At 39.7% G+C, this 23,242-nt stretch overlaps 1 protein-coding gene across 1 annotated transcript in view; it reads left to right on the forward strand.

The window, feature by feature from the left end:
- Positions 1–23,242, forward strand: part of lrmda (leucine rich melanocyte differentiation associated) — a 453,479-nt gene that overhangs the window by 268,769 nt on the left and 161,468 nt on the right. Inside the window, exons 3-5 of the mRNA XM_049481105.1 lie at positions 6,384–6,515; positions 7,996–8,130; positions 15,395–15,521. Coding sequence (XP_049337062.1) covers positions 6,384–6,515; positions 7,996–8,130; positions 15,395–15,521 — 394 coding nt within the window. The remainder of the gene's footprint in view (positions 1–6,383; positions 6,516–7,995; positions 8,131–15,394; positions 15,522–23,242) is intronic.

Raw genomic sequence — 23,242 nt, forward strand, 5'->3', positions numbered from 1 at the left:
ACTTTGTACTTTATTCTTAGTGTGTACAACATTTTTTTTTTATTATAATGCTTTTATTTTTGTCTTAGTCCTTTGATTCTATCTGATTCATCTATTGGCGTGTCTGTAATACTTAAATGATTCTCTTCAGTAAATTTTATTCTAAATTGGATATCCTCTGTTTTTTTTTTCTTGTCTATCTGGCTCACATACATTCTTGCTTTGGTAAATTATCCTACGGCTTCTGGTAAAGCTGATTGTTTGTTACAAGCAGATCTTGTTGCTCAGTTGGCTGTTGCTGGTTGAGTTCCATGGTCTCCATGTTGCTTCCATGTTGCAGATTAGACAAATCAGAGTCACATGACTAAACACCAGATCAGTGTTGCTTTGTTACATTTGTTTAAGTGCATTTAACCTTAAAGATATTCAATTTCTAGGTGTCTTTTTACAATCCTGGCAATCCAGACCAAGGTCTAAACCAAAGTTCAAGTCTTTGTTACATTATATACATTAAGTCTGTTTTGTTTTGGTTTCACACTGCAGTTTAGTGAGCACTACACACCATCATTGTTACCTACACAAGCTGCATCCCTTTACACTCAACATTGATTGGATTGTGGTATCTGGCATATTTTCAATTTGTCAACTTGCTTTTCATTGGCAATATCCGACTCTCATCAGGTGTACATGCTAACACATAGCAGAATGAGTGTAAACGATTAACCTCAGATTCCATTTTTCTTTTTTACACTGTAAATAAGTGTTAATCTACAGTTACAGTAGATATAGTGATCAAGGATGTTGATCTGTTCTACCCATATTGTTACAAGAAATACATGCATGCAAACCATCCAAAAGTGCTTTCACTCTGCAGACAAAGTGAAGTATGATTCAGTTAATTCAAACAATACCACTTCTTTTGATTAAACTAAAGTTTGGTTCCTTGGTGTGGAACAGTGGTTTGTGCCCACCTGCTAATTTGGTTAAGAGTAAACAGAAATATAGACAACTGAAATATCAATAAAATAAGTTCTGGCCAAAGACAATAGGTGTAAAAGCACCCTAAAAGTTGTTTTAACAGAAGGCATGGGGTGTGAAGCCTTCCAGTATTGAGTTGTAGACCTGTGGATCTGTGTTCTCTGGAATGATGGTGCTCCGTCCAGAAGTTTGGGGGTGATCTCACAACCTGATTTTGCTAACTTAGCTTTTATTGCTGAATGTAATCAAATCCTCACAGCAATGAATTGAAATCTTGTTGAAAGCTTAATTTTTTTTGGACAGTTCTCCAACAAAAGCAGGATAATCAATTTCAAAGTCAAAGTGGTTTTTATTGTCATTTCAGCTATATACAGAGTACACAGTGAAACGAAACAACGTTCCTCCAAGGACCATGGTGCACATAAACACAGTGTAGACAGAACAATAGTGCAACAGTACAAAAGTGCAGACAGACAATACAACACAATACAGACAAAGAATAATAAATAAAAAAACAGTGTGCAAATTTTGCAGTGTGCAAAAAAGGACCAGGTGAGGTAGTAATTACTCTATTACACAGGTTGCAATAGAGTCCAGTGAGGTAGTAGGGTTTTTAGTGCTTTCCATTTCCTGAGGTAAGTGGGGTAAGTGGGGTGTGTGTGCATGTACAGAAAAACCATCAGTTCAGTCTCTGCAGTTAAGGAGTCTGATGGCTTGGGGGTAGAAGCTGTTGCAGAATCTGGTCGTGCTGGACCGGATGCTGCGGTACCTTCTTCCCGAAGGCAGGAGGGAGAACAGTTCGTGTGAGGGATGAGTGGGGTCATTCACAATGCTGGTTGCTTTGCGGATGCTGCGGGTGGTGTAAATGTCCGTGATGGAGGGGAGAGAGACGCCGATGATCCTCTCAGCTGTCCTCACAATACGCTGGAGGGTCTTGCGGTCAGAGACGGTGCAGGTCCCAAACCAGGCAGTGATGCAGCTGCTCAGGATGCTCTCAATGGTCCCTCTATAGAAGAGTGTGAGGATGGGTGGAGGGAGACGGGCCGTTCTCAGCTTCCGAAGGAAGTAGAGACGCTGCTGGGCTTTCTTGGCTGTAGAGCTGGTGTTCAGGGTCCAGGTGAGGTTATCTGCTAAGTGGACACCAAGGAACTTGGTGCTCTTAACAATCTCCACAGAGGACCCGTCGATGTTGAGTGGAGAGTGGGTGTGTTGTGCTCTCCTGAAGTCAACAACCATTTCCTTTGTCTTGTCCACATTCAGGTGAAGGTTGTTGACTGTACATCAGTCTGTCAGCCGCTGCACCTCCTCTCTGTATGCTGACTTGTCGCCTTTGGTGATGAGACCCAGCACGGTTGTATCATCGGCAAACTTGATAAAGCTGTTAGAACTGTGTTTTGCAGCACAGTCATGAGTCAGCAGGGTGAACAGCAGAGGACTCAGGACACTGCCCTGGGGGGCCCCCGTGTTCAGTGTGATGGTGCTGGAGGTGCTGCCCCCGAACCGGACTGACTGGGGTCTCCCCGTCAGAAAGTCCAGGATCCAGTTGCAGAGGGGGGTGTTGAGGCCGAGCGAGCTTAGCTTCCTGGTGAGGTTCTGTGGGATGATGGTGTTGAATGCTAAACTGAAGTCTATAAACAGCATTCTGACGTAAGTGTCCTTCTTCTCCAGGTGGGTGAGGGAGAGATGAAGGGTGGTGGTGATGGCATCGTCCGTGGAGCGATTGGGACGATACGCAAACTGCAGGGGGTCCAGTGAAGAGGGCAGTTGTGTCTTGATGTTTCTCATGACTAGCCTCTCGAAGCACTTCATGATGATGGGTGTAAGTGCAACGGGACAGTAGTCATTGAGGCAGGACACTGTGGACTTCTTCGGCACGGGGACGATGGTGGTGGACTTGAGGCACGTTGGGACAGTGGCGCTGCACAGGGAGATGTTGAAGATGTCCGTGAGAACATCTGTCAGCTGGTCTGCGCACTCCCTGAGCACTCTGCCGGGGATGTTGTCTGGTCCTGCAGCTTTTCGTGGGTTGACTCTGGCAGAGTGTTCCTCACATCCACTGCAGTCAGGCACAACACCTGCTCGTCCGGCTTGGGCATGGTCTTTCTCGCCATTGTGTTGTTTTGTGCCTCAAACCGTGCATAAAAGTTGTTTAGGGCATCAGGGAGGGAGGCATCACGTTCACAGGACGGTGGCATTGTCCTGTAGTTGCCTGGATGCCCTGCCACATGCGCCGCGCGTCACCCGTGTCCTTGAAGTGGCTGTGGATTCTCTGGGCGTGTGCGCGCTTTGCCACTCTGATAGCTCTTGACAGGTCGGCTCTCGCTTTCCTCAGGGCCACCTTGTCACCCACTCTGAAGGCGGAGTCGCGGGTCCTCAGCAGCGCACGTACCTCAGCAGTCATCCAAGGCTTCTGGTTTGGGGTGTTTTGATGGTCTTGGAGACAGTGACATCATCAATACACTTGCTGATGTAGCCAGTGACTGATGCTGCATACTCCTCCAAATCAACAGAATCGCCTTCAGTAGCAGCCTCCCTAAACATGTCCCATGCAGTGCACTCAAAACAGTCCTGAAGGGCAGAGATGGAGCCTGCCGGCAAGGTTTTCACCTGCTTCTGAACTGGTCTGGAGCGTCTGATGAGTGGTGTGTATGTTGGTGTCAGCCAAACACACATGTGATCCGAGAAAGCGAGGTGGGGGCGGGGCTCCGCCCGGTACGCGCTGGGGATGTTTGTGTAAACAAGATCCAGCGTGCTCGCTCCTCTCGTTGCAAAGTTCACATGTTGGTGGAATTTAGGGAGCACTGACTTGAGATTTGCGTGGTTGAAATCTCCGGCGATAATAAACAGTCCGTCTGGGTGTTTGTTTTGCAGATCGCTGATAGTCCGATAGAGTTCACACAGAGCCTCTTTAGCATTAGCACCAATGCTAGCGCTGGGTGGAATGTAGACAGCAGCTATTAGCACGGCGGAGAACTCCCGTACTAAATAAAAAGGTCTGCACTTGACTATCAGGAACTCCACCAGCGGAGAGCAGTGTTTGGCGACAGTCACAGCGTTGTTACACCATTCCGTGTTGATGTAAACACACACGCCTCCACCGCGGGTCTTCCCGGATAGAGCCGCGCTTCTATCGGCTCTGAACGCGGTTAGCCCGGCTAGCTGAATGGCGCTGTCCGGAATGTTGTCGTTAAGCCACGATTCCACAAAAACCAAAACACAGCAGTCTCTGAACTCACGCTGGGTAGTTCGCTGGAGTCGGATGTAGTCCAGTTTATTGTCAAGGGAACAGACGTTTGCAAGAAAGAGCGATGGTATAGCCGGCCGGCTAGGACTAGCCTTTAGCCTCGCGCGGATCCCGGCTCTCTTTCCGCGCTTCCGCTTACGCTCGCACCGCTTGCGATGGCACTTCCGCTGGGCTCCGGCGTCAGGAAACACCGCGGGCTGGCGGCCTGGGTCTCTTAGCAAGCTAAGCTCAAGTAGCGTCTGCAGAACCTCGTCCGGTAGCGTGTTTTCTGGCTGGTTTCTCCACTGTAGCAGGGTCTGGCGGTGGTAGAACATGTGCACGGGTGTTCCGATGCACATATTTGCAGGAAATAAATGGAAAAAACGACAAATAGTAACACAAAAGCACCATTTAACGGACCCGGAGCGGCCGCTGCGTGTTAACGCGCCGCCATCTTGGGTGGGTCAGTTTTTTACAATTAGCAATTTTTTACATTTGCTAACTAAAAAAAAGCAACAAAACACTGAGGTTCCAATACTCTTGTCTATATAGCGTAAGTTAGTTTGGCTCTTGAATTTTGCTTGCTTAGCATCTTGAGGTATAAATTATTTTGTTTGTTATTTTAAGACTAATTTAAATTATTTTAGTTGCATTTACTTTCTTACTTATCATTTTATTTGAAGAGACTTTATGTTTTACACATGATTGATTTGTTTCTTATACTGTATACTATATGCTACAGTACTACTGCATATATACTGTATTTTGGAGCATTGAAAATAATAGCTCATAGTTCTAGTGAGAGTTATGTGGTTCTGCTAAAATTGGGAAGAAAATTGGGTTAAAAAATAAATAAATATTTGAGTAAATATAGTTTTTTAAAATAGTAATACTTTTATTTGAGTTCAGTTTTTGGCTACTCTAATCTACCCATCAAACCCATTCAAACGCAGCAGTGTTTATGTTCATAGACACACACACACACACAGTTGGAAAAGTATTAAAATAATATAAAAATAATATAATATATAAGAATTCAATAAAAGAAGAAATAAGACTACATTACTTATTTTAATCACACAAGATAACATTAGTTATAGGATCTGAATATCGGTTTTGATTCATTTTCGAATAATCGCCCGGCCCTGCTTACTTCTAGACGTCTATTCAGAGTGTAAAAGAAGCAGATAAATCCCAGAGCCGTAGTGTCATCGAAACTGGATATGAGGAGCATTGTGTGTCTGCGAGCTGCGAAGGAATGAAGGCCGGCGTCTCGATTGCCATTGAATTGTTCTTTTCTCAGGCCCGAGCTGACAGAGCTAAATGTCAATTAACTGAAAGTGGACACATTAACATTGTAGGTTGTCAGCCTGTGCCATTTGAGGGATTAGAAACACACACCCTGGCTTTGTGCACCTTCCATGCCGTGAACTTTGGAAGGCCCCGACATTACCCTGAGCACCACCCTCCATCATGTTTATGCCAGAGCAGGGTCGAGGCAGCGGGGGGTGTGGGAGTTGAGGGGGGGTGTGGGCAGAAAGAAGAGGAGGAAGGAGAGGAGTAGGAGGAGGAGAAGAAGAGGAGTCCTTGGGGACTGGCTGGCTGGCTGTGTGTGTTAGTGTGTTAGTGTGTGTTTTAAAGGATTAGATTAGATATTTTAAAAAGTGAGCAATATGAGAAACTTTTCCTCGGCTAAGCCCGTGTTTTGCACTCTAAGCAGGCTGATCACGGCAGCGGCGGAGTTGGAGAAGTCGCGGCGCTCGCCGTGTTTGTGGCCGGGGTGTTATAGCGGCGCTGAGAAAATGATGGATGACAAGTTAAATTTGTGTCGGGGGAGTGAAGGTGAACTGTGACAGAGTTATTTATCTTGGGAATGGAGGGTTAGGGTCAGGCAAAGCTGGGTGCCTGAAGGCACAAGACATTGACAAATTCATCCCGCACACTGCATTTCTGAAGCCCTTTTGTTTTGAATCCTGGCTACTCAAGAGTGACCCTCATCGCTCATACTGCCAGCATGCGAAGGAGGCCGCACCATGCCAGGGGATCTTAGCACCACTAATTCTTGTCATTCACTCTCCTGACAGGCCCAAGCCCAAACTATTCCGGCCCGTGAAAGAGGCCGGCTGAAATATTTATTTCTGCACATAATGGCCGCCCAGATTTAGGGCCATATCATTTTTCCTCTCTTGCCTTATCATTGCAGGTCACTGACAGGCCTGAAAGCATTCAGCCAACTGGAAGAGCTGATTGTGGACAACAATCTTCTCGGAAATGACCTCCGGTTGCCCGGGCTACCGCAGCTTCATACCCTAACACTCAATAAGAACCGAATATCCTTTCAGCCTGCGCCGCCTTTGTGTCTCTCTGCGCATGCTTTACGGCGGCACGGTAGGACGGGGAGGTAGGACCCGCCCGCTCTTTCTCTCCTTCTCTAGCTCTCTCTCTTTCTCTCTGTCTCTCACTCTCTATCTCTCTCTCTTGTCTGTCGTCTGCCAACCATTCATTTTAGGATCTTGTCTTTACACACTTCAGCCCTTTAAATGCTGTTTAAATGCTGTTATTGTATTAAATTGAGCTGAGAGAAGTAGAGAGAGAAAGAGAGAGAGAGAGAGAGAGAGAAAGAGAGAGGGGTGGTTTAGTAAGGAGTCCACTTTTTCCTCTGACTTTGTGCCACTGTGACCTCTAGTGGAAGAGAGTGTAATAATAAAAAAAAAAAAAAAAAAAAAAGCAAGCAGCTCCAGTACAGCTCCAGTAGCTGTGTGAGGGGAGAAAAACAAGGTAAGGTTGTTCATACAGAGGTACAAATATAAACATATATGTATATATATAAAAAAATGAATCTGTTGTGAACATGCTGTGTATTTTTGTTACATACGATATAATAATATATCTGTTGTATTTATACTGTGCTTGTGTTGGATTAGTATATGATTTTAATACAGGAAGTAACAATACACAGACAGTGTCTGCATTTCTGCACAGTATTGCTGTATGTTTTCACCCAGACCTACAAAATAAAACAATAAAATAAATAAATAAGCTGACAGAAAGAAGGCTGGAATATTATGGAACACGCTAAACTCTGGCCAGGTTTATATAGCGAGGCATTACAGCAGCCGATTTGATCAGTCAAAAATAATTGCTAAGTTTTTCTGCCTGTTGTTTTCCCGCGGACGCTTCCCGAGCACGCGATAATGATACAGCCTCACACCCTGTCCCCCCTGTCCCACCATTACACTCCGCTCTCCCCCGGCTGAGTGTCAGCGGCTCAAAACCTGCTGTGAAGTGGTCTGCACATGCTAATGGGCCAATTATTTACACCCTGTAGTGGCCCGCTGCCATTGAAATTCAAGTGCTGCATTAGTGCAGTTGTATTTTGACACGTTTGGGGCTCCATTTTCCAATGAAGTGAATGTATTAGTGATGAATGCGCTGTGAAGTGGCTGTTTGTTTCCCTGCGTGGAGGCAAGAGGAAAAAGTTTCCATGGCCCGGGGAGTCACTAACCGTTTTTACCACAGGGCATCCATCATTTTGTCAATGTTTTTAATGTTCTGCACCAAGCCACCTAGGAAATGGAGAGAGAAACGCAGCGCGGCGGCAGCCGAACGCGGCGCGGGCCAAATCCTCCGCTTTAAACCGAGCTGCTCTTTCCCCCTCCAACACAAATCCTGTGGAGTGGGTTTAGGTTTAGAGGGTGGTGGTAAAAGCAGCGGAGCCGGAGCCGCCCGGCGAACAGGGCCCGGCCGTGCCGAGCAGGAAATGCTAATGCTGTGCCCGTTCTCAGTTCCTTGACCTCTGCCCTTTGACACATCACTGACATAGAAGACCTCCTCGAGCACTTGCAGGAAGTGACGCCAGCGCTGGAGTACCTGAGCCTGCTGGGAAATGAGGCCTGCCCCAACCAGCTGGTCAGCCTGGATAAAGACGAGGACGACTACCAAAGATACAGGTCAGAAACACACAAACACACACACAATTACACACACACAATTACACACACACACAATTACACACACACAACTACACATATTTTAAATGTTATGCAAAACTTTGTCTAACTCTGTTTAAACTACATTTGAACACATTTGATTGATTTTCTAAGTGATAATAAAGTGAAACAAACTTAAATGTGGCATTCATTATAGTTTACAGCATTGTTTCTGCTTATTTTCTAAATTTAACATATTGAAATAAAACGCATAAAATATACAAAATATATAAAAGCGCCATAATTTATATCCATAAATGTCAACTTATAACAAATATAACATATTTTAAATATCTAGATTGGACAAATGAACAGTAACTGGGTTAAAATGTGTTGTGTGTATAGAATAAGTTCATATTTTCACTTAGAAAACCAACAAAATGATTTAATATGATTTATTTGTTCAGATTTGTTCGGTTTTGGTTGAGAGGTAAAAAAAAAAATGCAAGTGCAAGTGACATTTAGCTAAAGCAAAATAATATACAAACTCAAATAAGTTTACATTTTAAATTTTAAAAAGTGTATATTCTTACTAATGTACATCAATAAAAACAAAAAAACAAAACAAATAAAAACTAATAAAAATACAATTTATAAAGAAAAACATATGTTTTGCTATTTACATAGTAATATGAAATGTTTTAGCAATATTGATGAATGATTTGTAAACACATTTCCAAAATTTTAACATATATTTATACAGCATGTGTGAACAGGATGCATTTCTTAATGTGGCAAATTTTCAGAAGTTTGTAGGTAGAAATATGTTGTAGTGGTTCTCTGAAGTTTTTCTGTAACTTTTATATTGTTGATATTGATATTGAACTTGTATTAAATATCAATCAAAATAAGAAGTATATTGTAATATAAATTGTGTCCATATCATACAGCCCTAATTGGATCTAAATGTTACAATGAGTAAATCAATAGAAATACTATATTTTTTTTTTTTTGACGTCTCATTGAAAGTTCCAATGTTTTTTCATCTTCTGTTGCTGGAGATTAAAGAGTAAACATACAGCTCTGGAAAAAAATAAGAGACCACTTGTATTTCTGAATCAGTTTCTCTGATTTTGCTATTTATAGATATATGTTTGAGTAAAATGAACATTGTTGTTTTATTCTATAAACTACAGACAACATTTCTTCCAAATTCCAAATAAAAATATTGCCATTTAGAGCATTTATTTACAGAAAATGAGAAATGGCTGAAATAACAAAAAAGATAGAGAGCTTTCAGACCTCAAATAATGCAAAGGAAAAAAAAGTTTTATGAGTTCAGAAATCAATATTTGGTGGAATAACCCTGGCTTTAATCATAGTTTTCATGCATCTTGGCATGTTTTCCTCCACCAGTCTTGCACACTGCTTTTGGATAACCTTATGCCACTCCTGGTGCAAAAATTCAAGCAGTTCAGCTTGGTTTGATGGCTTGTGATCGTCCATCTTCCTCTTGATTATATCCCAGAGGTTTTCAGTTTGGTAAAATTAAAGAAACTCATTATATTTTAAGTGGTCTCTTTTTTTTCCAGAGCTGTAATATATAATATATAAACAAATAAAAAAGAAGTCTGATACCATAGACATATTCCAGCCTAACCAGTGTGTATTTTACCATCCATCGTATTGTCTGAACAGCCAGAGTTTAGAAGCTATTTAACTAATTGCCCTTCTGAGCTGTAAGTCATCCTGAGAGTTTGAACCTGCTGGGAAAGTTTGAGTCTCAGCTGAGTGAGGTGGTCTGGATGGGCTATACACTTTATACAAGCTTGTTAAAGCTTGTTAAAAAACTGAAAGAAAAATCATTAACATATCAAGAGCTTAGTGCCAAATACCAATTCCATGATCCAGCTGTTTTCTGTGTTTGTTTACTGTACGCTATTTATCTGTCTGAGTATTTAGTGCAGGAATGGCTGTAAACGTGCTGTTCTGACAGCTGGGCTGTGAACGTGATTCTCTGTATTGGTTTAACATGTTGGTGGCTGCGGGTCCGGCGTGGCTGAGATTTATTTATGTATGGAGTGGAGGAGTGTATTTTTGCGTGGCGTTTAATTGTAGGTGAAGTGTTAATGCACCTGTGAAGTGACAGATGTTGTTCTTATTGCTGACGTGCATTTTTTTTTGTTAAGCTGCAAAGACTTCTCTCTTTTTTTTCTCTAAGGAGATTGTGTTGTTTGGCAACTTTGGTAACACTTTCTATGAATGTCATCTTTATTAGACGCTATAACCACATTCATAACATATTATAATGCATTCATAAGGCATTATAAACATGGCTATAAATGTTTATAAAAATGCATAACCCATTATAGCCATATTTGTTAAGCATTATGACCTGTGATCATAATACATTATAGTATATCTCTATCATTAATAATCTAGTCCTACAATGAAAGTCTGGCACTTTACTTAGAGCGCACAAAGACCTGTTATAATACATTATAATTGACTATAATTAATATTATATTTAAGACAAGAATAATTTATGAGTGGTTAAAATATATTTATAGGATTATTAAAGGTTTTTTTATAAGTTGGAAGCTTTTTTTAGTCATGATACAGTCTGCAAGCAGGGACTGAGTTTCTTGGTATTGATGTATAACATGTTATAAACACAGCTATTAATGCATTATAATTACATTTCATGATGCATAGTAAACATGGCTATAATGAATTATACATTTTTACAAATATGTATAGCCATGTTTATAATGCCTTATGAATGCATTATAATGTGTTATGAGTATGTTTATAGAGTCTCATAGAGATGACATTCATAGAAAGTGTTACTGCAACTTTCAGTATTTTTTAATTTTTTTTTGCTTGGCTTTTGGATGAATAGCTTGTTGTGTAATAGCATAAATCACCAGCTCGGGCTGCTCTGTTAGGCTATAAGCCTAATATTTCTTTTAAGGGTACTCGACCTCACCTTTCCTTAGCCCCCCCCCCAGCCCCCCCTCCCTTCCTCCTTCCTGCTTTGTTGAGTTGCAAAATCGATTTCATGTGTGAATTGTGATAACCGCAAATGAGTGTTTGCTATCTTTTCTTACAAGATGAAACGATGCATTCGTTATCAAGCCCGGGCCTATGGGAGTGAGTGCAATGCCACGCTATGTTACCACCATTTGTCAGGTTTTCAACATGAAACCCTGTCAGCTGGAGAGAGTAAGAGAGAGTGAGGGAGAGTAAGTAAGTAAGAGAGAGAGAGAGAGAGAGAGGGAGCGGCGGGGAAAAATGCATTCTTTTGTCTATCGTAGCACTAAGTGCATTTTTCCTGACACTGTGTTCAGTATGAATCATTTACCATACAGATGAACCTAAAAGGCGCCACTCACTCGCGATGCCTCCCATGCTTCACTTAGTGCCGGGGAAGGCCATTCTCCCTGTGACTGACAGCGACGCCGGATTTGTGATGTAATATTCATAATGTGTCACATAGTAATACATCAGTTTGAGCATGATGCAGATTTCATGTCTGACAAGGTTAGGCAGTGCTCAGGTCATGGCGGGACTGGCCTTGGGCTACACACATTTCCAAGTGTGCCCTGAGAAAAAGCAACAAACACAAAAGAGATGAAGAGAGGGAACCCAGCCCATAATGATTAACAGAGTGAAATACAGTGCACCCCTTTCAGCTTTTTCAATTAGTCAAATGAAGTGAGTGGCCGTAAGTACACGCGGCTGCTGCTGTATTTTACAGCTGCCGCCGAGCTCATTCACCATTGTTTACTTCAGGGGCTTGAGCTATTTTTAATTTATTCATTTATTTATTTATTTATTTAATTTTTTGCAGTGGCCCTGGCAGCCGGGGCGGCGGCAGTAACAGCAGTGGCATTGACGGCCTCCCGCAGTAAAGCCCGAGTGTCCCGTCTCCCCGCAAAGCGCATCAGCGCTCCGGCCTCGTTACGCTCAGCCTCTTTGCATCGACCACATTCATCCGGACTTTAAATCTGTGTGCGTTTTTGAAGATCAAAAAGTTGCAGGGCAGTTTGGCCGGGGCGCTTTAAACCGCCGCCGAAGCCCCGCACCAGCCATCTGTCTGAACACCGCCGACCATTTCTGAGCAATCAGGAAACACCTGCGCGCGTCCCGTAAGCAGCAGCTGTCATTAGGTTTGGTCGGAAGTGAATAATGGTGAATAAAACTTACTGCGACTGCAGAGCTCCTCAGCAACTAATGGAGAATTGCGGCTAAGCTGTTTCCACTTGTGCGCAATAAAGCAGAGTTATGTTCACACGTGCAATCAAGTAGCGTAGCCTTGCGGCTAGCAATGCCTCTACTCACATATGCTGTATGTTTAGTCAAAAGTTTAAGTAAAAAGTGATAAAGTCCAAATAAAATCAAATAGTAACATTAAAATTACATTACATTACATTACTTTACATTTGGCAGACACTTTTGTCCAAAGCGATTTACAATAGTCAAGTACAAAAGTAATAGAAGTTAAAGGTAAAACATCTATAGATAGGGCCTTAAAGGACGTCAAAGGGAAATAATGGGATAGAGGAGTAGAGAAGGGGAAGAAGGAAATGAGGTTAGAAGTAGTTAGTGTGTTAGAGGTGTTAGGAGAGTAAGTGCTCTTTGAAGAGCTCTGTCTTCAGGAGTTTCTTAAAGATAGTGAGAGATTCTCCTGATCTGGTAGTGGAAGGTAGTTTGTTCCACCATTCTGTATGAGAACAGTCTGGATTGCTTTGAGTGAATGTTTGTTTGGTAAAGCGAGGCGACGTTCACTGGAGGAGCGCAGCGGCCGGGAGGTAGTGAATGAGAAGTGAATGCAGGTAGGAAGGAGCAATAAATGATTAGCTAGCACTAGCGATGCCTCTAGTCACGTATGCTATATGTTTAGTTAAAAGTTTAATTAAAAAGTGGTAAAGTCCAAATAAAATAAAATAATAACATTAAAATAGATGACTAGCTAGCACTAGCAATGCCTCTAGTCACATATGCTATATGTGTAGGGCCTTATCATTTCTGTGTTATAGAGAACATATGCTTTAAAACGAATTTTAGATGTTAAATTAGCACTGGGCAAAATTAGTAATGAACAATGAGTAATATAAAAAGTGGTTGGAAATAACATTACAGAGCCTAGATTTGTGTATATACTAGTAGCATCGAAAAAAAGCAGTGTTACCCGCAAAACCTTAAGACCAAATTCTGGCATTTTTGGCAAATTCCAGTTTTTAGCTTTTTTCTAGCATTTTGCATTTTTACATTTTAATAGTGCTGTCGGTTTAATCTTATTTATCTAAATAATTACATGCTCTTTGATGAATTAATCTAAATTAATTTCATTTAAAATCATCAAAATATTTTAAACTGTAAAATTCAGTAGCATTTATAGATGAGGAGCAAATGAATAAATGAATAACTGGCCTAGACCTAAAAGCTCCATGTAATAAACATCAATCAGAAGCCCTAAATACTGCATTTCTCCTAATAACTCTAAACCAATTTATATACCTGCACTTTTATTAATCTAAAAATTACAAAACAAAAGCTCTAACATGCTACAGGCTATTTTCAGGGGATTCTAGACTACTCAAATATGTCTTAAAAATACATCTTTTACATAAATTATGTTATTAATAATATTTTTTTTCAATAAAATATACCAATCCCACTTAAGATGCTAAGAAATAAGATGCACATTTTAATAGAATTTAAATATTGAAATTAATGATTGGATGCTCTTTATTGTGGTAGTCAATATATTCATTGATTTTTGCTTTTAATTTAAAGTAAAAAATGGCAGCTAACTAGCCATGTAGTTATCTGACTAGTGATGCTAATAGCTAACTGGTGATGCTAACTGTTTTCTGAGCTGAATTAGAAGCTGGTGTGGTCAATGATTGCATCTGTGTTTTCCGTATTGTTGAAATCATAGGGCCCTCATTCAACCTGCAATATTTCTACAATTATGGGCAGGACATTAAAAGACCAGTTGTTTATACTATATTTCTGTAACAGGACTGTTTGTTTTTTTATACATTATTTTTACATTTTGAGGCTACAAATTTGCATTGATTTGTCGTACGTGTATTTCACTCAATTTGAAATGATGTGCACCCAAATTTTGCATGCTATTTTACTTTACTGCCTTCTTAAGGAGAAACTGCTAAATTAAACTACAGATGTGTGGATGCATTAATGTGTTCTTCCTACAAGCATATTCATTTACTTATTTATATTTAATAATCAATACAAATGTTGTATTGTATAATTGTAGTTAAAGACACATATTGTCTTAAAATAAAAAAGGGAAAAATGTAAAAATCTAAACAGGAAAAAAGAATAAAAATAAGAAAGATTTACGAACAAATATAAAACGGATTTTATAGGGCCCTGTATGTTTTGGCGCTTGGTTTCTTTGATATGCCTGGGCAATATTTGTAGCTATACGGAGTTTTGATCCAAGCTTATCTTAATAGGATCAATCTGAAATTCTATTCGCTGTGATCTATTACTAGTGAACATGTAGCACAGGTTTGCTATCTTCCTTCATCATTGTCATCATCATCAATTTGTCACTGGCTTGTGCATGAGAGCTCAGTTGGGGATCTGTCGCTGCCCATATACACATCTGTTCACACCCTCCACTTACTCTCTCTCTCTCTCTCTCTCTCTCCCTCTCTCTGTCTCTGTCTCTCTCTCTCTCTCTCTCTCTCTCTCTCCCTCCCTCTCCCTCTCTGAAGCCTAATCTTGACATGCCGCTTCCTCCATTCCAGTCAGCCAGTGAAAGAATCTGTTGTCATCTCCGTATTTGTGCTATTATCTCATGTCATTTTCTCCCTCTGAATGAAAGATAGAGAGTGCGTGAAAGCTTAAAAAGACATTTGTGATGTTCCAGAAATGACAGCTTGGCAGATGAGGTCTATGTATTTTATTTTTCCAATCTATTTATATGTTGTCCTTATTTTTATCCACTTTGAAGGTGATTATCTATTTACAAATAGCACTGCTATTAAGCTAACACTAAGTAAGCAAGTTTTCACATTTAATTCCATTTGTCAAATTGGCATTAACATGGCTTAGGAATGTACAGCTTATGTTGGTTTTAGGGCTTTTCTGGTTTAATCAGTGGAAGGGTTTGTATCTAACATCCTCCTGAAGTCATAATGAGGCTCAAAATAGTATGGAAATGGTTTTCACATCAGAAATGCAAGTGTTGAGAATGTTAACCTGTGAAATCATGTGCAGTATGTGTGTTCATGCTCATTTGCAGGTACTTTGTGCTGCATAAGCTGAAGAATCTGAAGTTTCTGGACAGCAGGAGAGTGACTGCAAGAGAGCAGCTGGAGGCCGAGGCCCGTGGCTCCTTCATGAAGGTGGTCAAACCCAAATTCGAGCAGGTCTGTTTCTGCTGATTTCAGTTTTTATTACAGTCAGAGCACTTTAATGCATATCACATTGTAAACAGATGGATTCATGCTTTTTACTGTACCTTTTTTTTTTAAGATACTAGTTTTGATAAAACGTTCAACAGCTGCTGAATTGAACAAACTACATTATGTCCTTTGAAAAAAAAAAAAAAAAAAAAAACATGGAGGCTAGTGTTGAACGAACATGCTACAATGTGTTTTTATACGAACATCTGAAGTCTAACAGATTTTAAAACTGTTGATACCACAGGAGTGTTTCCAGATGTCCTTGGTCTGTATTTCACAGAAGGAAGTTTACACAAACGTACAAACGTTTTTAATATTACACTAAAATATGATCGTTGATTCATTTGAATCATGTGTATAATTGAGGCTTTTCATATTGTAATCATGTACCTCCACCACTACTAAAAAATATTTTAAAAGTATTACCAAGTAAAATAACCTAAAAAAAATAAAATATCAAATCAATATAAAATTAAATAATATGCAAGTAATAATAATAAAAAATTTTTACATTGTGATCCATTATTTTGTATAGATAATTGTCTCTCACATATTAAAGAGTAATGAAAGGGTTAATTACACAAGTTATTTTCCAATTCAGAGCAAGAACAAGTTGCCTACTTAAAGTTGCCACTGTTTTAATGGGCGAACACTTTATATATAATTCACTTAACCACCTCACACTCTACCAGTTAATCCACAGAAACACTTTTGAAATAATGAGTGAAATAATGTTGGAGTACATTAGTTTGGCTACTGTTACATGACTAATATTGGCTATATAAACATTTCTTATAATTAATAAATGCAACCACACTCATACACACACACACACACATACACACACACATTACATAAACATTCATTTATAAGTACATTAAGAACTACATGTTCAAATGATTTGATATTCTAATTGTTTGTACAGCAGAACTGATGTCAGCTTTCTTCTTATTGACATCATGACTCGTGTACTTTGATATTGTACTTTAGTAACCAGAAACTAGATTCTAGTTTCTAACAACAGCTTTACAGCTGTGCTCTGAACTACACAACCAAATAAAAAAAGTAGTAGATCAGGAGAGTATAAACATTAAGTCAATCTGTGGTTATGGGAAAACTGTGTTGCTTATCATGGTTGGTACTATTAAAGATACCAACAGTGGGACAATTGGCCTAGCTAAATTGGGAGAAAAATGGGAGAAAATTTTAAAATATATATTTTTTTAATTTATAAATTTAAAAAACTACTTCAACTAATAATGATGATAGAAATAAATAATAAAAAGTTAAAAACGATGTTCCTTGATGGTTCCAACTATGTTTTTGCCGAACACTTACATTGGAACAGCATCTTTCTACTTTCTTTTCTAAGTATCCAATGTAGGTAGCGACTATGCTTTTGAGTTTTAATATGTTTATGCTTAATCCCTGTACACTGACTCCACTTAGAACCACTTTTGTATCCAGAAGAACAATGGTAAAGAAACTTCATTTAATATATAAAGGACCCCTCATACTCACACATCTCTATTACAGACATAGGGTTCTATCGTTCACCCTGTGGATCGCAATGTTCTTTGCTACCTTACACCCCCTCAAAATTCTGAAAAATATTTTCAAAAATTGAACCCATGCTGTCCAAATAATGTCAGAGATTAGGAATAAATCTACTTTGATGGGTGTGGTGATCTGAAAGTGAGGTGTGTTCAGGTCAATTTCTGGCATGTTGCTGTTTTTTGGCAGTAAAAAAACCCAGGTGCTGCAGAGGGCAAACCCAACTTTTACCTCAAAAAAAAAAAAACATAATAAAGAATAACACTCTCGTTCCCTTAAATGAGCTGCTGGTGTACCTTCACAGTGTAAATGCACTGGTCAGAATCCCTTTGCTGAGATGCACAAAGCATCGCGCTGTTAAGATATGAATGCGCCAAAGTCAGAGCGCACCTGCCTCTTAAAGGTAATGAAAACTAGCATACAGATTTTTTTTTTATGATACAGCTAAAACACACCCATAATTAACTAAAAAAAATAATAGTACGTGCCTTTTGCACGGGTTGAACTGTGCAAGGCATAAATTTTGGGCTCATTATGATCCGGAAGCCACAACAACATGCCCTAAATCCAGCTGCATGCTACGCAAATGACCGGTGTGCTGTAGATCGCTAAAATAGGGCCCAAAGTGATTTAAAAAAAACCTTTTATAGCCTTGTTACAGCTTAGTTCTTTTAATAAAACAAAACTTTTTAATTGCAAAATCAGTTTTTACAAAAGTTACTGAGAATACAGTACTTTACTTTACCCCCAGGCCTCTTTGAAACTTATTTGTAAACTTATATGAAGTTACTTTTAAAAGTTAGCAATCACTCTGCTGTGTTCAAAATGTGTTCCTAAATTAGTGCATGAAATATAACGCATATAAAAATTGAATTTGAACCCATATGAACTCCACAGCTCTAGCTGATAACTTCAGGTTGGCGTCAGCGTTTAATTCATAGGACGATTAAAGTAGGTTTACTCTACGTAACTGCCCTGGTAAGTGTTTTACACTTGCATTTCCATTTGTAAGCCCCCTCTGTGGCTGTCTGTGTGGATGAGTGTAAGAATTAGAGCACGCTGGGCACTATAATCTAATTCACACCCCTCCCTGCTCCACCTTATTGTTTGCCGGCGTTTAATTGTCAGAGCGCTTTACGCAGCTGCTCACGCCCCGGCTCTTTGAAGACGGGCCCTGCCGTCCCGCTCGCCTTGTTCAGGGGAGGGTCTCTTTAAGGAGCGCGGGCTGACCTCATTCCGTATGCATGAGCGCAGATCAAAGTGGACAGCGGCTGTCCGCTCGGCCTTGCGCGGCTGTGCGTGACAGCGGTGGAGATCGCGGCGACAGCTCACGTACACACACGCCGCTCCCGGACGCTTAATTACCCACTGCACATGCAATTATTCCTCTCTCGCTCGTTTTTTTTTTTTTTTTTTTCAGTAGCAAGAGGCACGCTCACTTTCTGTTTTTTTGCCTTTTCTCTGTTTCTTTCTTAACATTTTTGAGTTTGTTTTTTTTTTTGCCCCCCCTTACTCTTTCTGGGATCTCTCATTCTCATTACCCTCCCTAACCCCCCCTCCTCCTCCTCCTCCTCTTCTTCCTCTTTCTATCTCCTTACTTTCTTCTCCTCCGCTCTCCTCCTCCCTCCTCCTGCAGGACCTATAAATGAATAGCTTCACTAAGATTTGATTTCATGTAATTGTACAGTCATAAAATTTTAATGCGGCGGTTTGAGTGAGGCTTCATCGTTGCACCATCCCCAGAGCGCTGCGCCGGATTCGAGAGGTAAATATGGTTGTAGCATGGCAAGAACAAAGCAGCCTCATGACAGCCACTGCTCATGCGAGTCAACACACGCTTACGGAAAAGTGCGAGGGAGAGGAGAGGAGAGGAGAGGAGCGCTCGTCGTCGCAGACACCCAGCCAAAGCGAGAGGAGCGGTTTATTGTCTGTGATCAAGATCTGCTGAAGTCACTCATTTGATTCAGCATTAAAGTGGAAAACAAGAAGAAAGCCAAGCGAGTGTGATTAGTTAACCTCATTCTGGCATGTTTGGAGTTCGGAGCGAAATAAGGAGCGAAGTGTTGTGCAACCGCTCACTCGCTCGGATAAATCAAAACCCCCCCTTCCTGGACATGCCGACAGAATGATTTTTAACATAGAATTATTAACAAAGTAAAGTGAATGGAGTGTTTCAGTGAACCAATAATCAAATACACTTTAAAAACGCAGTGGAAATGTAAACTTGCTTGACCCTTAAAACCCTGAAGAGATACACCCACGCTTCATCTACAGTCTCTTCACATCACACTGCCACAATTAGCATCAACTTCAGGAACCTTAAAACAGAGCCCTGTGGGACTTCATAACATCCACTGAACAAACGATGAACAACTAATTATACTAATAGTTTCTGTATTTTGAAGATTGACTCACAAAGTATGGTGCACTCTGAGATACATCCCTAACACTATTAGCATCAACTTCATAAACCCTAAAACAGAGCCCTGTGGGACTTCATAACATCCACTGAACAAACGATGAACAACTAATAATACTAATAGTTTCTGTATTTTAATGATCGACTCACAAAATATGGTGCACTCTGAACTACATTACTAATATTATTATCATCAACTTCATAAACCCTAAAACAGAACCCTGTGGGACTCCATAACATACACTGAACAAACGATGAACAACTGATAATACTAATAGTTTCTGTATTTTGTAGATTGACTCAAAAAATATGGTGCACTCTGAGATACATCACTGATATTATTATCATCAACTTCATAAACCCTAAAACAGAACCCTGTGGGACTCCATAACATACACTGAACAAACGATAAACAACTAATAGTAGTTCCTGTATTTGGATGATCTACTCACAAAATATGGTGTACCCTGATCTACATTACTGAAACAGTTAGCATAAACTTCATAAACCCTAAAACAGAACCCTGTGGGACTCCACAGAATAGGGTAATAGGGCAACTTAAGATTTTCATTGGATAAAATGTCGTAAATCATTATTGTTTATTTACTTTACAGATTGTTTTGTATATTCAGGAGATGTTTTTGGTGAGAATAGCAGATATAAAATGAGCTACATCAAAAAAAAAACAGGTTAAACTCTGAATTACATTACTGCCACAATTATCATCAACGTCATAAACCCTAAAACAGAACCCTGTGGGACTCACAATACACAAACTGTGCTAAAAGATGAACAGACAACTAATAACGACCTATGCTGCATTGGGACTAAGAACTAATAGACAAAAAATAATAGTGTAATAAGCTAGGCTTCAGTTGGTTAAAATGTTGTAAAATATCATGTTTCTTTACTTTACAGGTTATTTATTCCAAAAGATCAGACATGATCTACTTAAAAGTATTACTGACATAACTATCATCAACTTCATAAACTCTAAAACAAAAACCCTGAGAGACTTTACAGAATGCACTGAACAAATACTAAACTACTTATAAAATCTCATGTATTAGGACTGAAAACTGATATGGTAAAAACTAATAAACTAGGATATAATGTGTAAAAATGTATAAAATGTTGCAAAATCTCATTGTTTTACTTCAGATTGTTTTTTTTTAAATATGTTTTTATTGAGATGATCAGATATATCAACTGTATAAACCCTAAAACAGATCCCTGTGGGACTCCATAACATTCACTGAACTCATAGCAAATAATTAATTATAGCTTCTGTATTTGGACTAAAACTAATAGAGTAACAACAACTGTATAAACCCTATGGCATTTATATGGTAATTACCATAGTGTGTTTAGTGTTTAAAATGTTGTAGGGTATCATTGTTTGTTTACTTTAAAGGTAATTTATTTCAAGGAGATGTTTTTTATTGAGGCAATCAGATATGTGAACTTTATAAACCCTAAAACAGAGCCCTGTGGGACTCCATAACATTAACTAAACTAATAGCTTATAACTAGTAATAGCTTCTGTATTCTGTACTAGAAACTAACAGTTTAAAAAATAAAGGCAATGTTTTTTTGTTTTGCTTTGTTTTTAAATCACTGCAGTTTTTTAACACACCTAAAGGGTGAGTAGATACAAGACTAAGAGAGAGAGCATCTGGCCTTTGGGCCGTGCCCCACACTTAAATAGATTAAACTCTGCTTTAACGCTGCAGAGGCGCGCTAGCCCTGCACAATAGCAGCCTTTGTTGAGGGCATTTTTCCGTTTTTTTTGAGAAGAGAGAGAGAAAGAGAAAGAGAGAGAAAGAGAAAGAGAGAGAGAGAAAGTTGGCCACGCTGGAACGTCCCGTGCCACAGCTGTCATGCCAGCGCTTCCCCAGCGTTTGTTTTGAGTTAGATGAGACATGATGTGGCAGCCACAACAAGCTCTGTGGGGCATGTGTACTCTCCGGCTCTAATTGGCTTCATCATCGCGCCGATTGTCTGCTGACCAATAGTGCAGGTCACCAATTAACAAGCGCCGGAGACAAGCTAGCGCCGATCGCGGCCGGTGGAAGATGATGGCATAATTAGTTATTTGTGTTTGCTTTTATGTTTCATCCAGTGGGGTGTCTTACATTTAAAGACATGCCGAGCTTTAACAATGTTACAGCAGCCTGTAATTAGCGCTCTCGTTTTCACAAACTCCCCCCCATTCAAGCTTCAGCCGAGAGAACAGCAGGCTCAGGCAGAGAGCAAGTGACGCCGCTGTGGAGGAGAAGCCTGTCTTTTATATGGACTTTTTTTTAATTTTATTATTTTCTCTTTCTTTTTTCATAAACGAAAGTTAGAAACGTAAACACGCATCTGGAACATTACACATTACACCAAACTTTTATATTTTCTAAATGAAAGTAATGCTTTGTTTTTATAATGCATAAACACGCAATTTAATACTTTTTATGGACAATGAGAAACACAGATGCCAGGCCTCTGACTCTCTGACTCTTAGTAGCTGTGTGAAGCTCAGTCACGTTACACTTTCACATCGTCCTTAATGCGTGATCAAACACAAACACTCATACAAATAAAACAGCTACACACGGTTCTTTGAGTGATGCTACAGAAGAACCACATTTGGTTTCAAAGTCTATGTTCACATTGAAAGCCACATTGCAAAAAAAAAATCTGATCTTGACCGTCCACGTTTTCAAATGTAAGTGACCTGTATCTATTTGTAATGTGAACGAATCTATCCCTGAAATGTCTCACATGCGCACATTGATATGTTTATAAACGTGGCCTTCTTCCCCAACAGCAAAAACGCTATATTGAAAGACGACTCGTAGCTTTATAAAGGTGAAATGGATGCGTTAGTAGCTCATATGTGGAGCATCTTTTGCTCGAGTAGAGGAGGAGAAGGAGGAGAAAAAAGGCCAGGTGGTTTGCTTTAGCTGTTTTTGCAGCTTTAGTTGCAAAGCTGCATTAGGAGATGTGTGAGTACAAGAGAGGAGCATGTAGCGTAAAAGCAAAAAGACTTCATATTCATGTCGCGTGTCAATAGATCGGATAGGTATCAGATTTAAGACTACATATAAAATCTGATTTTAAAAACTCGGATTTAGCACGTTCACATAGCCATGAAAAATTCAGATCTGAGACACATTGAGAAAAAAACTGATTTGAGTCACTTTAGCCACTACAGGTAATGTGAACATACCCAAAAAGACAATTAATAAAATGTAAGATAGTTATGTAATGGTTAAGAACTTAACCTTTTGAGAAATTAACATTTACTTTATTTAAATGAGATTAGTGGTACCTTACAAAACACTACATATTGTCTTTGTACACACAGTCATTCTTTGGGAAAAAAAATGATCCTTGCCATTTGGAATCAGAACCCAATTAGCCCAAAAACTAAATTATATTTTTCTATGATAGTAAGTGAATAAACTAGTTTCAAACATAAAATTCAATGAGATTTTTTTAGAGTATTGTTGTCATGTGACCACTAGATTGTACCAGCAGTGTCTCCAAATAAAGCCAAAATGTCAACATTTAAAAGAAATTCAAGGGTCCTGGTACAGAGAAGCAGAGATGTAATGTCCCCATATGTGAACGTAGGCTCTCCTAAGGTTTAGCATTTCTTGAAGATCAAAAGCCACCAAAAGTCTACATTCAGCAAGTGAAGTGGGATGAAGTGTACCAGATC

The sequence above is a fragment of the Astyanax mexicanus genome, chromosome 7 (genome assembly GCF_023375975.1).
Source record: "Astyanax mexicanus isolate ESR-SI-001 chromosome 7, AstMex3_surface, whole genome shotgun sequence".
NCBI classification, from domain to species: Eukaryota; Metazoa; Chordata; class Actinopteri; order Characiformes; family Acestrorhamphidae; genus Astyanax; species Astyanax mexicanus.